The sequence below is a fragment of the Coturnix japonica genome, chromosome 1 (assembly GCF_054131305.1).
Source record: "Coturnix japonica strain WE chromosome 1, WE-NBRP24, whole genome shotgun sequence".
Classification (NCBI taxonomy): Eukaryota; Metazoa; Chordata; class Aves; order Galliformes; family Phasianidae; genus Coturnix; species Coturnix japonica.
The window spans coordinates 52,356,421-52,373,983 of NC_140663.1; the positions used below are offsets into that span (position 1 = coordinate 52,356,421).

A 17,563-nucleotide genomic window follows, 5' to 3' on the forward strand; every position below is an offset into this window, starting at 1 on the left:
GGCAAGCTGACTCGGCTCCCCCTGCAGGTTATTTCTGCGCAGCGTAGGTTGCACAGCAGCAACACCCACCTGCACTGTGGTTAGGGCTACTGAAACCGCTTAAAAGGAGCTTGACACCCTGAAAGCAACCCATAAACAATGTCACTAGCTGCTCCCTTTTCCTCCACTGCCAGACAGCTACAATGGAGCCAGCTGTTCAGGAAAGGGCTGAGACCACATAGCAGGCCACACCACAACCTGTTCCCGAGGGGCATGGCTGTGGTTCACACCAAGCAGAAGCAGCCAAAGATTCCCATAGTGAAAGGTTTCTGGAGGATAAAAGGGCCACAAGGTGACCCCCACAGTGGGTTAAATTTAACGGCTTATGGTTGCCAAGAAAAGATGGGCAGCACATCTTTATTATGTGAACCCTAAAGCAAGAAGGCAAGTCTGACACCCCAAATACCTCAGAGCATTCAGTTTCCCGGCACGTGATGTCCACTGTCTCAAAGCAGAGCTTTGAGTCTCCAGCCCCTAGAGAGGGGGGCAGACAGGAGAAGCGCAAGAGGCAAAGGTGCACTTGTAGCAGTGCCTTTAAGCTCAGGGAAAACGTTTTAGGATGCTCACATTTCTGGATGCAGCACAGCCAGTGCATGGGAACATGTGGCACACGCACATACGTACACAGGGAGGTGGTTTGCTTTTTTCCTTTCATCTACTTGTTAGCTAGAAGAAAGGTACTGAAAGACAGGAGAGTTCCTGGAGAATGGTTCTATAAAAGAAGGTACAGGATTGTTTGTTTTTAATACAAAACTGAGAAGCAAAAACATGGAACTGAGATATTCCTAGGTTCACTGTGCACCTGAGGGTTAAGAACAGCCATGTCTTCATAACCAATTGATCCCTCCCTCTCTCCTTTGCCCAAGCCTCCTGCAGCAACCTGTCTGCGAGCTGTCAAAGCCAAGATGCTGCTTGAACAGAGGAGGGTTTCCTCCCAGCTGCAGGGATTCTGGCACTCATCCTACAAATTTAAGAAAAATGATAACACAGGAAGGGAAAAAAAAAGATAACAGAGCAATTTTCATGGGCAGAAGAAAGAAAATTTGCTTTAAAAAAAAATAATTAGAAAGAAAAACCCATGGTGGGTGTTGCCTTTTTCTCTGCAGCTCAATTCCTGGATTCACCGCAGTGGCAAAACACTGCATATAAAAAAAAAAAACATGGTTCAGTTTGCCGCACGCGCTCACAGAGCTATAAATACGAGCACACACAGCCCAGGCTGCAGCAGAACTGCAGAGAGCAGGCACTCTGGAAAACATAGATCATATGATCCTCCTTCCCCCTCCTTCTACTCCTCCTCTTCCCCCTCCCCTCTTAACTCCAACACAAGTTGTAAACAAGCTCGTAGCTAGAATCAGGCTGTCGCTGCTTCATTCCCTGACTCCAGCAGTACAGTCCAGCAATCTGAGGATGAAAGTATCTTGCATGCTCAAAGCATCTTGGTTTTAAGCAAACCAAACCACTGTATGAACAGTTAAAAAATGAATCAGCATTCTTTGGAGTGTGCATGAAGAAGGTGTTCAGACTTCTCACAACATCAAAATAAGGGAACCTTCATATTCTCTTGCTCTCTGGGCTTGAGCTGTCCTTTTAATTCCCCAGAGTTCCTGGTTCCCCTACAGTTCCAAGGTATAGGGCAAGAAAAGGCAGCAGCAAGAATATGGGCCAGTATGTGAAAAGAAATGTGATACCAAGCCTCACCCCACCTTCTCTTGCAATGTCATTTGCCAAAAAAGATCTTACTGTGTTTGCCCCATTTCTCCTTTCCATAAGTATCAGTATTTCAGCCAAACAGGACAGTGCCTCACAAACTACAAACATTCTTGAGCTCTGATAGCGATTAAATTGGGTGTAGCTCCTTAGGAGGGGCAAAGTGGCCCAAGAACTGATCCACATTGCAGCTGGTAGTTATTAAGAGCCCCAGGTTACACACCAACAACAGGATTTACAGTCAAGAAAAGTCATCCCAATTTGACCATCACCACCAGAGAGGGGAAGCTACTTATGCATGCCCTGTAAGCACAAGGATCAGGCACATGGAAACACATTCCACTTTCTTAAACATGAGGTACAACTTGTCAGGATCACATCCAAACACCCATCAGGTTCACATCCAGCATTCTGCAACTACAAGGATGAGCTTGTACCCCTTTACTTAGCAGCATCCAGGACAACCAGACACACACCACAGTCACACCCATGTGCCACTGGGTACCTACACATAGTCACAAACAGAAAAGCAGACCTCTCTCCCCATGGGTAAGACCATGAGGCTGTTCTAGCAGGCCGCTAGCTGACACAGAAATGTTCTCCAGTTGCCTAATCTTTTTAATCTCAAAGCATGTCACAGATTGTACAGACACAAAGCAATGACTCTTTTTCAGAGGCAGCTGCACTTTAATAAAGAAGCATCTGCAAACAGCACACAGCAATGATGCAAAAAATATACACATATTTACATATATTTTTTTCCCCTCTTGCGATACAACGACCAAAGCAAAGGCAGAAAAGGCACTAACAACAACAAAAGGTTTCAGACAAGGAAATAAAGGCATTGCGGTTATTTCCAAGGGACAAAGATCACCTCCAGTTGGCTACAATCCATCTGAAATATTGCCCCTTTCCTTCTGTGGATTGCAGAGGGGATACAGTCAGATAACAAAGACAAGACCACCACTTTGTTTTCCATTTTAAAAGACTGCATCCAGCTCTAGAAATAAAGTGCAGTCCCCTCGGTGCTGACTCAGAAAAGCAAGCACCGTTCCAAGCTCTGAAGAATGAGGGTTCCTCATCAAACTGCTACCAAACTGCACAAGCCTTGTGACTAAAAAGCATCTCAATGGAATATTTCAGTAGTGGCAAAACTCAGTCAGAAGAGGTTGGCATACAGTCTGCATCCTTCAGCTGCCAGTGTGGAAACAATACAGACTTTCGGTTTGTGGCTCTGTTTATAGTTGTCAGATTGAGGCACGTGAGGTAACCCATGAAGAACGAGATGCTCAGTTGCAGAGATAAAGACTAATAACAAATAGCTAAGAAAATGACAAGTAAAACAACTTACTTTGGGGGCCATCCTTTCCACTTCACCAGGTATTCTACTTTACCCTGGAGGGGAGAAAAAGGAAGAATAAAATAGGTGAAGACTGCAACCAAATACGGGCTATGGTAAGAGAAGCAACCAATCAACAGGACTGAGCAAAGTGCTCATTTTCCACCACTTCATTTTCAAAACAACACCACTTCCTCTTGCAACTATACTTGTGCTATCTCCTTCCCCGTGGGCATGGAGGGCTGTTTAAAAGGATGCAAACTCCCCCCAGCTTGGGGCTGTCGCTCTGCAGAATCATAGAAGCTGGAAGAGACCTCTGGAGATCATTATGTCCAACCCTGCTGCTAAAAGCAGGTTCCCTATGGTAGCTTGGGTCAGTAAAGCATCAGGTGGAATCCTAATGCCAGACTGCAGCCATCCCTGCATTTACAGGGAGCCCTGCAAGAAGTCAGCACGCATAAAAGCAAGAGGGAGATGCACGCCAGGAGCATGTGTCAGAGGAATCTGTTCAAGCAGAGAAGACATACAAGACTGAGATCCGATGAAGCGTCACTTTGGCATATTCCCTTCTAGCTGCTGTGCTGCAGCACCGCTCCATCCATCTCAGTCGCTCCACCTTTGAACCCGAACAAACAGCTCAAAACCAAACAACAAACGTGCAACAGTCAGAAACCACTCGCAGAGGCCCAGAAGAACACACACAACCAGCAAAGAAGTCTTTAATATTATACCACAGGACTTGTTAAACACTTCCCAGAGCACTGCAGGATGGAAGTGTCGCTGCTGCTGGCACAAAGTGACAGCACAGAAAGCGCAGCCCTGCAGCCGGTGTTTTCCTACAGGGGGGCTCCCCAGCTTCCAGATGCTCGCACACACCGCCCTATAAGGCACTTCCCAACGACCAGAGGATCCGAATGCACAGGGTTTAGCCCTTCCCCCCCAGGGAGGGAGTTCCTCCAGTCAGGGAAACTGAGTCACGGAGCTGCGGCCGAGCCCCCCACGCACCACAGGGTGACTCTCAAAGACCCCCCGCCCCGGGGACACCCCCCCTTCCCCGCCCCATCCTAGAGCGGCCGCCGCCAGCACCACCACGCCCCCCGCTCCCGTGTGAGGAGGGAGGGAGGAAGGGAGGCGGGCCAGGCCGGGCCGGGGGGACCCCACTCGCCCACCACGCGGCCCACCTTCCGCACACGCTTCTTGCGGATGCTCTCCACCGCGAACACCTGCTCCCCGATAGCCGACAGCTCCATGGCCGGGGAGGACAGCGGGGCCACAGCCGGCGTTGCCCGTCGTTGGCCGTTAGCGGCCGTTGCCCGGCGCTCCCCCTCCCACGCCCCCTCCCCCCGCCCCGCTTTAGAACCTGCGCAACGTTTTCCTTCGGCGCGGGGGGGCGGGGCCTCACGCTGGGCGGGAACCGGCGGAGGGGCCGCTCCCGCCTCCCGCCCCGTTCCCCCTCACGGCCGCCCCCGCGCTGCCCGCTCCCTTCCTTCGTTGACACGACAGCCCTTAATTGGGGTAACGGCGGCGGAATGCGGCTTGAAACGCTCTTCGGGCTCCCCACCGGCACAGACGCAGCCCAGAGTGTTTCTCTGGTGCGAATTATAGCACAGCCGGACTGAGAAATGGGGCTCGGTGTGTTCTGCTTGATGGTTGGACCGGGGGTCTGAGAGGAACCGTCATAATTCGGTGATCCTATTGACCGTGTTGGGATAAAGTGGAACAGAAATCCTGCCTTCGCCGCATGAAAACTCGTGGCTGAATCCTTTATGGTAGCGTAGGACATGTGCATGCCTTAAACTGAAGCGTGATGTATGTATTTCCAACGGGAAAGAACAAATACTGAAGGCATTCTCCAAAGTAACCTGCGTTATAAGCAGGGCTTATAGAGCATGTTATCCACATCCTCAGTACCATCGGGCAGATTTCTATGGCATCGTTCCTTTCATCCTTCCCACTTTCCCCCTCCTTCACCTCACATATATATATATAAGCACAGCTGTATCGCACCCTGCTCATGGGGTGAAAAGCAAGAACCCTCCCACCCTGTCCCAAGTCATGAATGACTGCTAAGCGAATGTTACTCAGCCATTCATAAGGACAAAAAACAACGAGGACAAAACGACTCAAGCAGCCCAGTGCTTCAGATCTTACAACCTTTAAAAGCCGCCCCGTGATAAAAGACCTTATAAAAGTATATCAGGAACTAGGTTACCAAAACCTTCGCTGGAGTTGCTATAATTGCCCAGTCACACTAACACATACAAGGGAACTCCATGCACAGAAAACCAAAGCAAATATTGAACCTCCCTTAATACAAATCCAGAGACCCAGATCCAGGAGCCTTTAATCAAAATTCCAATTAACTTCAAAGAGTTTTACTTGAGTAACAAACTGGGAGCAGGATCCCGTACAGAGGAATTACCATTTTAATTGCTTCTGGTTTGATTAAACGACTCGGCTTGCAGTAGATACAGGCACTTACATTAACACTAGAAATTTATTAACGGTCACTTAGATTCTATAAAGCCTAATTCTGCTGAGGGCCTTGTCAGGCTTCTTTCTTTTCTGTAATTTCTTCCAAAAATAGGGCTACTTATTGCACTGCCAGTCCCCCATTACTCACTCAGGAGAGAACCAGCTCATTAAAAAAAGTAACGAACATATAGAGGAATCAAAGCTGAGACTGGTCCTATATCTGAGTGCGGCAGGGAGCTCTTGCTGTCACTCTAGAGAAGGATCAGCAGGCAGAGGCTGGTCCTCATTCATTATTTGACAGCTTTTGTATTATGTTGTCCAGGGAACAGGTCAAAATATTTGGTTTGGGGACACTCAGTCTGTTGGGAACATGGGAGGGATATGAAGGTGGTTTAGGGGAAGAGGGAATGCCAATAAGCCTCATTTCTTTCAGCAATAGCCTAAAACTAATAACTGACAACACAATGTGCTTCTTTTATAATGAATATTAATGGCTGTAGAGCAAATGAGAGCAATGACAGAGCCTTTATTTGAGAAATAGGTGCTACAGGAAAAGATATCAAAAGGAATTAACTCACCCTTCCTGGCAACAGTTTGGAGAAAGGGATGAGCTGAAGAATGTGACCCTCCCCTGTTCATAAAGCTGAGCTGCAGGAGAGAAGGGTGGGGGGAAAGGGGGAACCCACGCAGACTCGGATTGCATGGAAGTAGGGTGGCTCTAGACCTCCCCACCACTCCAGGCACTCATATTCTTATGTAGCTCACCCATTGGTTCAGGCTGTGACCCTGGAATTCCACTACACTCCACCCCTTCGCAGCATGAACCAATGACTGAGTAGGTAGTAGGTGAGCTCCTGCAATTTGGTGACTTAAAATACAATGTACATCATGATGCACGTACAGTACCCGCCACAATGTAGAATGTTTGTTGTATGAGGCGAAGCAGGCAGGGCTTTGCGATGTGACCTGGTAGGCCCTCCCCTGCTCAGTGAGGTAAATGAAGAAGGGGTGTAGACAATATGGAAAGCATATATACGGAGCTTACACAGTCAAATAAACGCCATTTTGCCGCTCACCACATTGGTGTAATGAACAGTGTGTAATTGGTCAGGGCTGTCAAAGCACCTTACCAAGTGGCGTGATTTTTGGTTACCAATCAAAGGTAACAAATGTTAAGACAATAAAGGCAATTATTGACAGTCTTTTCTGTGGTTCTGTTGGGCCAGCATTTGATGTTCTTTCTTGAGGCACATCTTCAAGGACCAGTAGCAGTCCTGATTCACATTCACCAGTTTACAATGTTTCCTCATGAACTCTGGAGCATGCTGGATTGATGTTGCTCCTGCCAGCTATCCTTTGAACTTATAACCTCAAGGGGAGTAAAGCAGATGTTTAATAGGTACAAGGAGTGGTAGGTCTGCCCTCCATGGTAAGATACAGGCTGTATTTAAGTTTTGAGTCAACACCTCCGCTGGTATTGGAGCACATCCTGGTCTTCAATACCACACCATTTGGCCTAATATTTGTGGCTGAATCATTATATCAGGTACCAAAGGGGCGGAGGGGGTCTAATTTGCCACATGGACATGATTAATGCCCCCTTTGCAATGAAAACAGGGGTGTCAACTACTACGTCTGCTGGCCATGCACTGATCCCCCAACTTCTAACAATCTCCCCCAAGGTGCAAGGAGGCCACACCATTCTGGTCCTGCTTGCACCTTCCAAAGTCATTTTACCTTGTGTCTCCTGGGCTCTAGGTCCTCAGAGGCAGGGAGCAGAAGAATATTCATGGTGCCAACTTGTGGCTTGAGCGACGTGTCCTTGCCTGTGATTTGTATCCTAAGCGGGGAGGCCCAAGTTGCCTACAACATTCTTAAAAGCACTGGGTCTGCCATCTCTTGCTCTCTCATTCAAGTCTCACAGGGTATCGTAAAGCCTCTTGATCTACCCCTGCAAAGACTGAATCTGCCTTCAGAGCAGCCTGCAGGATCCCGTTATATCTTTCTGTTAGGCCTGCTGCTGTTGGATTATAGGGTAGGTGAAACCGCCATTTGATGTTGTTGTCTTCAGCCCACTTCTGCACAGTTGCACATGTGAAATGTGTACCTTGATCACTTTCAGTGACCTAAGGAGTCCTGTATGATGCCATCAACCTAGTTAGACCTTTGATGGTATAGGTTTGGTTTGCCTTTGCTACAGGATATGTTTGCATCAATCCACTCGCTGTATTGACACAAGTTAAGGCATATCTGTCCCCCTGAGACTGAGAAAAGGGATCTATATAATTGATCTGCCATTGCTGTAATGGGTTGTGTCCTCTATCGAGATGGGTCATAGTTTCCAGCAGAGGCCTTGGTCTCATTTATGAGCAAGAGCCACGGTCCTGACACACCTGGACAGTGTCTGGTAGCTATATGGGCAACCCCCAAGCTTTAGCTGCCACACACATGGTTTTCTGTCCTGCATGTCACAGTTTCCAATTCAGCCAGTGGGCTATGTCATCTGCTGGTGTACTTCCTAAGCACTGGACTCGAGCCAGTGTGTCAGCTTCATTGTTGCCTGGTGACTGCAAGGGTTGATGTCCAGAGACGTGGTATGCTTGTACAGTCCTGTGCCTAATCACTTTCCATATATCAACCCACACATCTTTGCCCCAGATAGGTCCAGTCCTGAGTGGCCCACTGTGCCATTCAGAGTGTGAGACCTCAGTAGACTGTCCAACTATCCGTGCAGGTGTTCAGTGCACTGTTGCCACGCTCTTGAGTTGTCACCATCCATACAGCTCATAGCTCAGCCCACTGGCTACTCTGTCCATCCCCTTCTTTGAACCATATCATTTCAATTGAGGGATGGTATGCAACAGCTGGCCACCTGCCTGGGTTCCCTCTGCTGGATCCATCTGTGTACCAGGCATCTTCTGGAATAGGGTATTTCCCTTACAGAACTCTCGTCTGGACAAGTACCCATTATTTCCTCAGGTGTCTCACTGTGGTATGTTACCAGCCCAGGTACCTTTTGCAGTTCTTCCTTCAGTGGAGATGATGACAGGCAGCTTCTCTAAGATAGGCAACCCAGCATGCTATTGTTTGTGATTGGGCCACCCCAGTCTTGGGAATGTAGGTTTGGTCTTTTACCCACCCCTGAACTGGTAAAGTTGTTTCAACAATAAGCCTGGGACATCCTGCAGGGTACATGATGCACAACCCCAAACACTACAGACAACAATGTGATATTGCTCCATGCGTGGAGTAGCAATGCCCTATTTTCATTTTCTGAGAATCACTAATGAGGGGGGGAGGATGTACACTCACATGGTGAAATAAAGTTGTAAAAACAGCAGAGTGTGTGGAGATAATAGGGCAGCAAAAGTGGGATATCAGCCACGTTGGGATCTTTGGAGAGTTAAAAGAAAGCATCTAGGTGCCGGGCTGGTGTTTAGCTTAGGCATCTGGAGCAGATGCCTGAAACAGAAAGGCAATTTTACCCTTGTTCAGGTCTGAGGAAGCATAGAATTACGTATTCTAGAACTATTATGAATAATTATTTGCCCTTTATTAGGCCTTGTGAGCTGCAGCCTCTAATCACTTAAGATCCAGGGCCTTACACAGTTGGTTGCTTTCACCTTCTGTCTCTTGATGGAAGTCAAATTTATAGACCTAGTATCCACCAACCGAGAGTTGTGACAAGCTAACATTTTAAACATTTTTTTAATCTTAATTTCTTTTTCCCTGTGATGGTTTGGGACTGTAATTCATTCATCCTACACAATGTGAGAATTTCAGGTGAGTGATAAACCTTATATGGAAAACACACCTTAGCAACTGTGTCTAGTAGGTTTTGCAGCTGAGATGCTCAGGCAATAAGCAGGAGAGATACCAAGAGAGGGTAAAAAATAGTATGGATTTCACTTAATTAAGTGCATAATTTCTTCCTTGCCACAAGGTGGCGTGAGCATGCTTTCGCCGCTTCACAAAGATGTGTGTCTGATTGGAAATTATTGATTTTGAGTGTTTCTCACACTGGTGGCATGAGGCAACGTGACTCTCATGCAGTAAAATGAAGAAGCAGCTCTTGCCCTCTTCTGGGGCTAGAATCTCCGTGGTTTTGTTTTTAAAAAGCTGAAACTATAAGAAAATGGTAGGTGCTGGCAGTCTCACAGAAAGCCTTAATAGTAATCCAGTGTATCCACAGAGGTCATGGAGGACAAATTTCTAAAGCCACTTCACCAACGTACAGGAACATGTGTAAAAGTATATTTATGTTAACATTACTTTTCCTGGCTGCAGGGAGGAGGCAACACCATCCCAGTACAGAGCAGCATGTTATTATATATAGAAGCTGAGAAAGCACCTCAAGGATACCTCTCATGCAAGGACACTGGGGAGGATTGCATATTTCAGCTTTGTCCGTGTCATGGTTTTGTACTTTTTGCTACTCGGTGCCAGGGAAGACCACAGACCAGATCCTCCTAGAAGCTATGCTAAGGCACATGGAAGAGAGGGAGATGATACGAGATAACCAGCATGACTTCACCAACCTGCCTGACCAACCTAATGGCCATTTATCATGGTATCACTCTGTCAGCGGACAAGGGAAAAGCCACTGATGTCATCTGTCTGGATTTCAGTAAGACCTTTGACGTGGTCCCCCATTATTCTTTCCAAATTTGAAAGATACAGATTTGGCAAATGGACCTTTTGATGAATGAGCTACTGACTGCAAGATTGGACCCAGAGAGTTGTGGTCCATGGCTCAATGTCCAGATGAAGGTCGGTGACAAGTGCTGTCTCTCAGGGGTCTGTATAGGAATAGGTGCTGTTTAACATCTTCATCAATGACATCAACAGTGGGACTGAGCGCATCAAGTTGTGTGATGAGGTCAATGTGCCTGAGGGATGAGATGTCATCTGGAAAGATTCTGGTAGGCTTGAGCAGTGGGTCCAGGTGAGCCTCATGAGGTAATCCACGCTATCAATACAAGCTGGAGAATAAAAGAATAAAGCACAGCCCTGCTGAAATGGACTTGGGGTACTGGTGGATGGCAAGCTGGACATGAGCCACAGTGTGCCCTAGCTGCCCAGTTAAAGGCAACCATATCCTCTTGCATCAAAAGAAGTGCAGTCAGCAGGTCAAGGGAGGTGCTCCTGCCCTTCTCCTCTGCACTAGTGAGACTTCACCTGGAGTACTCATTACAAGGACTTGATTTCACACATGGTCCCTCAAACAATATCTGCCTTGGTAAAAGATACTCACAGGATATGTGTTAATTCTTCTTTGTCATTATTATTGTCTTCTATAAGCTATATGTTGTCTTGCGTATATTACTTTTTTTAGCAAAACAACAACAATAACAACGACAACAACAAAAGTGCAGTGACACAACCTTCACCAGGAAAATAAAGCCGAGGCAGTCTCGGAATAGGTGCATTTTAGGAGTAGACCATCTTATCACACTCTCTGCAGGATGCACATCAGTGACTCCTGAATAATTTGATCAATTCTGCAGCCAGCACAAGTCCCTGCTCTTGCCTACCTGATCACAGCAATAAATGAAAGACGTGGCTCTTCAAAAGAGCGTCCAATGGCAAAACACTATGAATAGTTACTGAGACCCAAGAAAATCAGTGGAAGTTTTTACTGCTAAATGCAGTACTTCTATCTTGAAGATTATCAACAGAGATTTCTTTGTTAAAACAACTAGGTAACTTAGTAGTTCAAGTGCAATTATTATTACTTTTTCATTTAGATCCTTTATAAAACCCTGCAGTTTATTCCTCCTGGTACACGGCACCAAGCGTACCAGGTGCAACCAAGCAACTAATACTAGCCAAAAAGTTTTCCTTCAAAGAAGCACCTTTTCTACCTGTGATCAGGCTGTGGCCTGAGGTTGTTCTTTAGCTTAGTCTGACATTTTCATTTTGCAGAAAAATAAAAGATTGGAAAAACTCTGTTTACCTGTTCAGAGCCTTGTGGCATTGCCTAAAAATATCCTGGTCAACATGCAGTTTTTCTCCACAGAAAACCAAAGCAGAAAGATGCCAAATACTGCTTTAGGGAATGTACCAATTAGCAAAGAGTTCTGAAATAAGGAGGCTGTGGCACGAATGCAGAGAAGCTGATTGTTAGCTTCTCCTGTCTTCATTTGCTTGGTTATTACGTGCATTCTGCTGCCAGCTGGCTCCCATTTGGGCAACGCACGAGCTGCCTCTTGGTGGAAGCAAGGCAGCCTGCAAGCTCTGGTGCGTGCTGGGGTCTCGCCTGCACTTGCATGAAAAACATCTGGATGTATGCACAGGCTGGAAGCTACAAAACTCCTTCCAGGTTCTGGAGTCTGGGTGTAGCCCAATTTAATTGGAAAGTAAAGACACAGTTATTTAAAAATCTTAGTTTCTATTCATATTATTTTAAGAGCTGCAATTAAATGTCAAATTGTCTTCCAACAAACAAAGGTTGCTGAAAATTGCTGTGGTGCATTTATCCAGGTACAACTCCTACAAAGAAAGCTGCTGCCTTTTATACCAGCTGCAGCTTACTAAATGATTTAAATTGTCCATATAGAAATTGTCGTATTATCAGCCTTTTCCATACAAAGTCAGAACAAACATAAAACGTCAGAGGAATTTCTAGAATCAGTTTACCCCAAAGCTTCTTAATTCACCTCCTTTGAGTGCTTGCTCAATTATACATTTCTTAATTATATGATGCAAATTGGAAATCCAGTTGGAGCTCAGCCTTTCCACCAAACCTTGCCCTGAAGTATTTTGCCATTGTTGCAGATAATCTGTCTAACTAGGACATTCCTCCCTCCCAATAATGTGATGCCTAAGCCATATAGAATAATTAATATTGTATGTTAGTAATCACTGAAACATTCCTATGGACAAAGACTGCTGCTTCAGGACTAACTTTTAAACAAAATCTAGCAAAACTGAGTTATAACTACCAGCCATGACTAAGGAGCAATGCAGATGCAAAACACCTGAAAACAAAGGTAAAAATCAGCCTCTTTCTTATTTCAACCCCTCTAATGAGCTGCATGAGAGATAGTGTGTGCCAGGTACAAATGTTTTTCCCAGTACATTTGCTTGCATGAGACCTGTATCTTATGTAGGGACAGAAACTCCTAGGGCCGTGCAAGATTTCCAGTGCAAGAAAAATGCCATCATTAGGCACTACAAGGATCACTGAAAATAGTTTTTCATACTCGTCTTCCTAGAACCAATTTTCAGTACGTTTTTGCAATCTCTCCAGACCTGTTTATGTGTGGCAAAATAATTTTATGCTGTTTCATTTAAGGGATATAGGAGCATACGATACATTGAAGAAGAACAAAGAAGGGACGCTATCCACGTCCTACTGCTGAAGCATGCATACACCTACTGTTGGCCCTTTGGTATACAGAATTCCTCAGAAAACCTGAATACAGCTCTTTGCTGAGCCTTCAGACTTCAGTAACTTCAAACAATTCCTTAAAGTGTTGAGATTTTTTAATGCAGAGAGGAAAGAGCAAAAAAACCCTTCAAAAATCGAACAAAACAAAACAAACAATACAATCACAATGTGGCCAAAAACTCAGAACCAAAACTACAAAGAACACCAAAACCAAAGCAAAGCAGCAGAATAAAAAGCCAGTTTCCCCATAAAGCAACCCCCCACAAAACAAAAACAAGACCCCAAAAGAAAAAATGAAAAAAAAAAAACAACCCCCAAAACAAAACAAGGAAAACAACCCAAGCAAAATCACATACAAATAAACAAAAAACAACCAAGCCCTCCAAAGCACAACAACAAAAGCCCTATAAACCCCCCCAAATCTTCCAAAGAACCCGATATCCCCCAAAAACAAAGAAAACAAAATGAGAAAACCTGTCAAGAAACACAGAAACAAAACCCACAAAAAGCAACCACCCAAAAGACAAAAAAGCACCCCCAAAAACAAAATTAGAAATCCCCACATTTCCCCTCTAAAACACCCCACTAAACAAACAAACAAACAAAGAAAACCCAGGTTTATTTACTTCTGCGACTGAAGGCGGTTTTTTTTTATTAAGAGCTAATTGGAGTGTGGATTTAAATCCCTGAATAAAACTGCTTCCCATTTTCTTCCACTTTGGCAATGACACACGTTCATAGAAAGATGATAGCTGTTGGTTTACCAGCAATTATTTTTCTTTAATTTAGGTCTCAAGAAAGGTGTTGTTTCAAACTTCAGTATGTATAGAAACTGTTTTACAATAATATTGTAATACTCTGAAAAAATGCACTTCTAGTCAGTCAAGGAAGGCATCTTCCCACTATCACTTTGTTCCTATAGAATTTCAAAATTGCAATAGACAGTTCATTATTTGATGTACCAACCTATCACAACTTGGAAAATACCTGACTTCTCACATTTTCAATTGGTTCAGCACTGTCATCCAGTTCTTCAGGACAACCAAGACAATAAATACTGCTTTGATAATGGAGAAATGGACGACTTTGCATACATTTTGTATCTACCTGTTTAAAAGCCAAAAAGAAAAACATGACCTTTCAAAACAAGTGGTAATTGGGTTTTCAGCTGAAAGAAGATATATATTTTGAGAAAAGCAAGGAGCTTTAAGCCCAACAAGACCAGAACCAACTTTTTAGCTGTGAGTGAAGCCCAGAATGCAAAGCTCATATCTGATACCTGTATTGTGTGATTTCTGTGAATACTACAGTTCACTTTTGCTTCCATCACAATCATACCCTTGTTTTTGATCATTTGTATTTCTTGTTAAAAGGAAGGAAGGAAGGAAGGAAGGAAGGAAGGAAGGAAGGAAGGAAGGAAGGAAGGAAGGAAGGAAGGAAGGAAGGAAGGAAGGAAGGAAGGAAGGAAGGAAGGAAGGAAGGAAGGAAGGAAGGAAGGAAGGAAGGAAGGAAGGAAGGAAGGAAGGAAGGAAGGAAGGAAGGAAGGAAGGAAGGAAGGAAGGAAGGAAGGAAGGAAGGAAGAAGAAAGAAAGAAAGAAAGAAAGAAAGAAAGAAAGAAAGAAAGAAAGAAAGAAAGAAAGAAAGAAAGAAAGAAAGAAAGAAAGAAAGAAAGAAAGAAAGAAAGAAAGAAAGAAAGAAAGAAAGAAGAAAGAAAGAAAGAAAGAAAGAAAGAAAAAGATATTGTGCTAAAAAGTTGACCTGCAATTATTTTTATTACTTAATTTATAGGTTATTGCTTATCTTACAATCCATCATAATTAATTGGTGGAATTATTTTCTCTGTGTGAATACAGTAATCCTCATAGTAATTAATGTTATCTTCAGAAATCTTTGAAAATTATTTTTCCTATTTGTGACAGAAAGCATGACCTCTTCTTTTCATGGTAAAATTGTCAAAGTTATTGCATATTACCACTATAGTTACATCTTACGTAAGTAAATGACTTTATCTGCTACAAAAATAAAGAAAAAACCCAACCATGCAAAAATAAAGCATAATAGCGCTGAAATATCTGAAGCTCAGAATACAGAATCCTTGAATTACTCAGAGATATTCAATGGGACTTTAGAAGGAAGACACAATAACCTTTCTGAGCAACCCTTTGCGAGGTTTGACTGTCCTCAGGATGATTTCCCCACTTCCCCCGTGTCAAGTTAGAAGCCTACCGACACGATGATCAGGAAGGGAGTTATGAGTTTTGAACCTGAAAACAAGGTGCTCTGAATTTCCTGGAAGTTCCCTTCATTTTCTCCACTGACCCCAGTGAGGTACTCAAGAAGACAAATATGCCGTCCTAAAATGACTGTCCTCCAAAATCAGGAACCCCCATACCCAGTTTTAGTTTTCGCCCCACTAGGGAAATTTTCATGCATAAATGATGTTGTGTTTTAAGCTTAAGTTTTACATTTCTTCCACAGGATTAGTCTTACACCTTTTTGATAGTTCAAAGACACACCTAGACCATGTTTCTCTAATTGTCCTTAAGAAGCTACCCACAAGCAATGAGTTTCTTGAAATTTTTTGGTAATGTCAGGTAACCAGTAATGTAACTGGTGTTTTAACTTAGTTTAAGGAACATGAAGATGAGGTTACTTTCTGTCTTGGAAGGCAATCATTTTTACATCACATTATTTAAGGAGCACATTTTTAGTTTGGCTGGACAGTCCAGCAAAGCTTCAGTGCTTACAGAATTATATACAGCAGGGAAGAAGGTGGCTTAATGATGAAGATGGCACAAAGCCATGGAATGCATATACTCCCCACTTTATAAAATGAAATAAAAATGCATTCCTCTCACCATGGCATCCCCAGAAAAGCTAAAAGGGAAAATGTCTTTGTTTCATTTGGAATCCAGCCCAGGAATCCGAATTTTTAAATACAGACATCTAGTTTGTGCCTTTTAAAGATATGCCACCCTGAAACCCACACTAAATAGCTATGTGCATCTGGAGATGGTTGTTGTACTGAAAGGCTTGTGGTTGCCATGGCAGTAATGGTAGGGTTTAGCGCTGAGGATGATAGTGGACCTCCTCTGAGCCAAACTGTCTCTCCCGTTCAGGTTCAAGAGAAGGAACAATCAAACACTTTACATAGCTGCAGATGATGATGGTGACTGCCTCAGATCTCATATTAAAGTCATGCAGATATTTGTTCACAGAAAGAGTGTGTCTAACATATATATATATATATATATATATATATATATATATACACACACACATTTATATATAGTTTGTAAAAGTCAAAGGAAGACAAAACCAGGAGTTAAGAGAGACAAAGTTACTTTGGCAAGAACCTCACAGCAACAACACACGTAAAGCTATCCAGAACTCTGCTGCTGTGGTCAGGAAAATCACATAGCAAAACTGTGTACAAGATTGTATCATAAATGAATGCCGTTTTTATAGGTTTCTCATCTTCTGGAACAAGAATGAAAACCACCAACCTGCCTCAGGAGACAAAAATATAGAATATGAATGCCAAATTTTGAACTAAGAGAATTCCTGCCTCTCCAGCTGCAGGGCAGTCACTTTTTGGCAAACATACCTCATCAGGGTGGACCTTGAGAACTAAACCTTCAAGGCTCCAGATGGCAATAGGACTCATTTGACCAAAACACTGTCCACAGCTGGGGATATTTTTCCCATGTTCAAACATTCAGTGTAGTGAATATCTTGTGCATGGGCCTGACTCTCAGACTGTGTCTGACAGAATCATGAGAGGGAACAATATGAAGTGTCCTGTAATTTTAAGTAAAGCAGAAAAGTTGTCTCTGTGCACTTACATGACTAACAGTGAAAGCAAAGTATCACATACACACATCTATATCATATTCAGAGTGGGTGGGTTGGGCTACCTCAGTTTGGCTCCTCGCTTGGAAGCACCTCATGTGGAGCCAGTATTTACAAAATACTGGATCACTGTTCTCTAAAAGTCAGAGGGGTCTGAGATTTGTCAAATCAATCATTAAATCACTCAAAAGATGAGTACTGATTCAGTTAATAGGGATTTTAGACAATAATTGTTGTTTTCAAAAGCAACTGGCACCTTTGGGGGCCTGATTTCCAGAAAAAGCGCAGATGAATTCTTCATAATTCTTCAAGGCCTTATAAACTGATGTTAAACAATTTAAAACAGAACCATCATCTAACAATTTTTGGTTTTGGTAAGCAGATGACAGAGTCTTACATCAGTACTGGTATTTACAATATACTTTACTTCTGTGTTTTGTGCATGGCACTTCATAATATATTGATGCCTCCTTGTTATGCTGCAAGCACAGCTATGAGATGTTTTGGTGTTTTGGTCTGGGCATGGAACAGTAGAGAAAAACCTTCCTTCCTTCCTTCCTTCCTTCCTTCCTTCCTTCCTTCCTTCCTTCCTTCCTTCCTTCCTTCCTTCCTTCCTTCCTTCCTTCCTTCCTTCCTTCCTTCCTTCCTTCCTTCCTTCCTTCCTTCCTTCCTTCCTTCCTTCCTTCCTTCCTTCCTTCCTTCCTTCCTTCCTTCCTTCCTTCCTTCCTTCCTTCCTTCCTTCCTTCCTTCCTTCC

General features: G+C 43.9%; 1 protein-coding gene across 9 annotated transcripts in view; it reads right to left on the reverse strand.

Annotated features, from left to right (window-relative positions):
* The window catches only part of CBX7 (chromobox 7), a 9,900-nt gene extending 4,902 nt beyond the window's left edge, over positions 1–4,998 (reverse strand). For 3 of the 9 annotated variants that reach the window (XM_085519954.1, XM_085519946.1, XM_015863429.3), the window contains exons 1-2: positions 4,270–4,433; positions 3,101–3,144 (exon numbers count right to left, since the gene is read on the reverse strand). In XM_085519954.1, coding sequence (XP_085376080.1) covers positions 3,101–3,144; positions 4,270–4,338 — 113 coding nt within the window. In that variant the 5' untranslated portion in view covers positions 4,339–4,433. Of the gene's footprint in view, positions 1–865; positions 1,001–2,409; positions 2,984–3,100; positions 3,145–4,269 lie in introns of those variants that run through there. The other 6 variants (XM_085519934.1, XM_085519927.1, XM_085519992.1 and 3 more) reach the window with 5 other exon arrangements.
* Between the last annotated feature and the right edge of the window lie 12,565 nt (positions 4,999–17,563).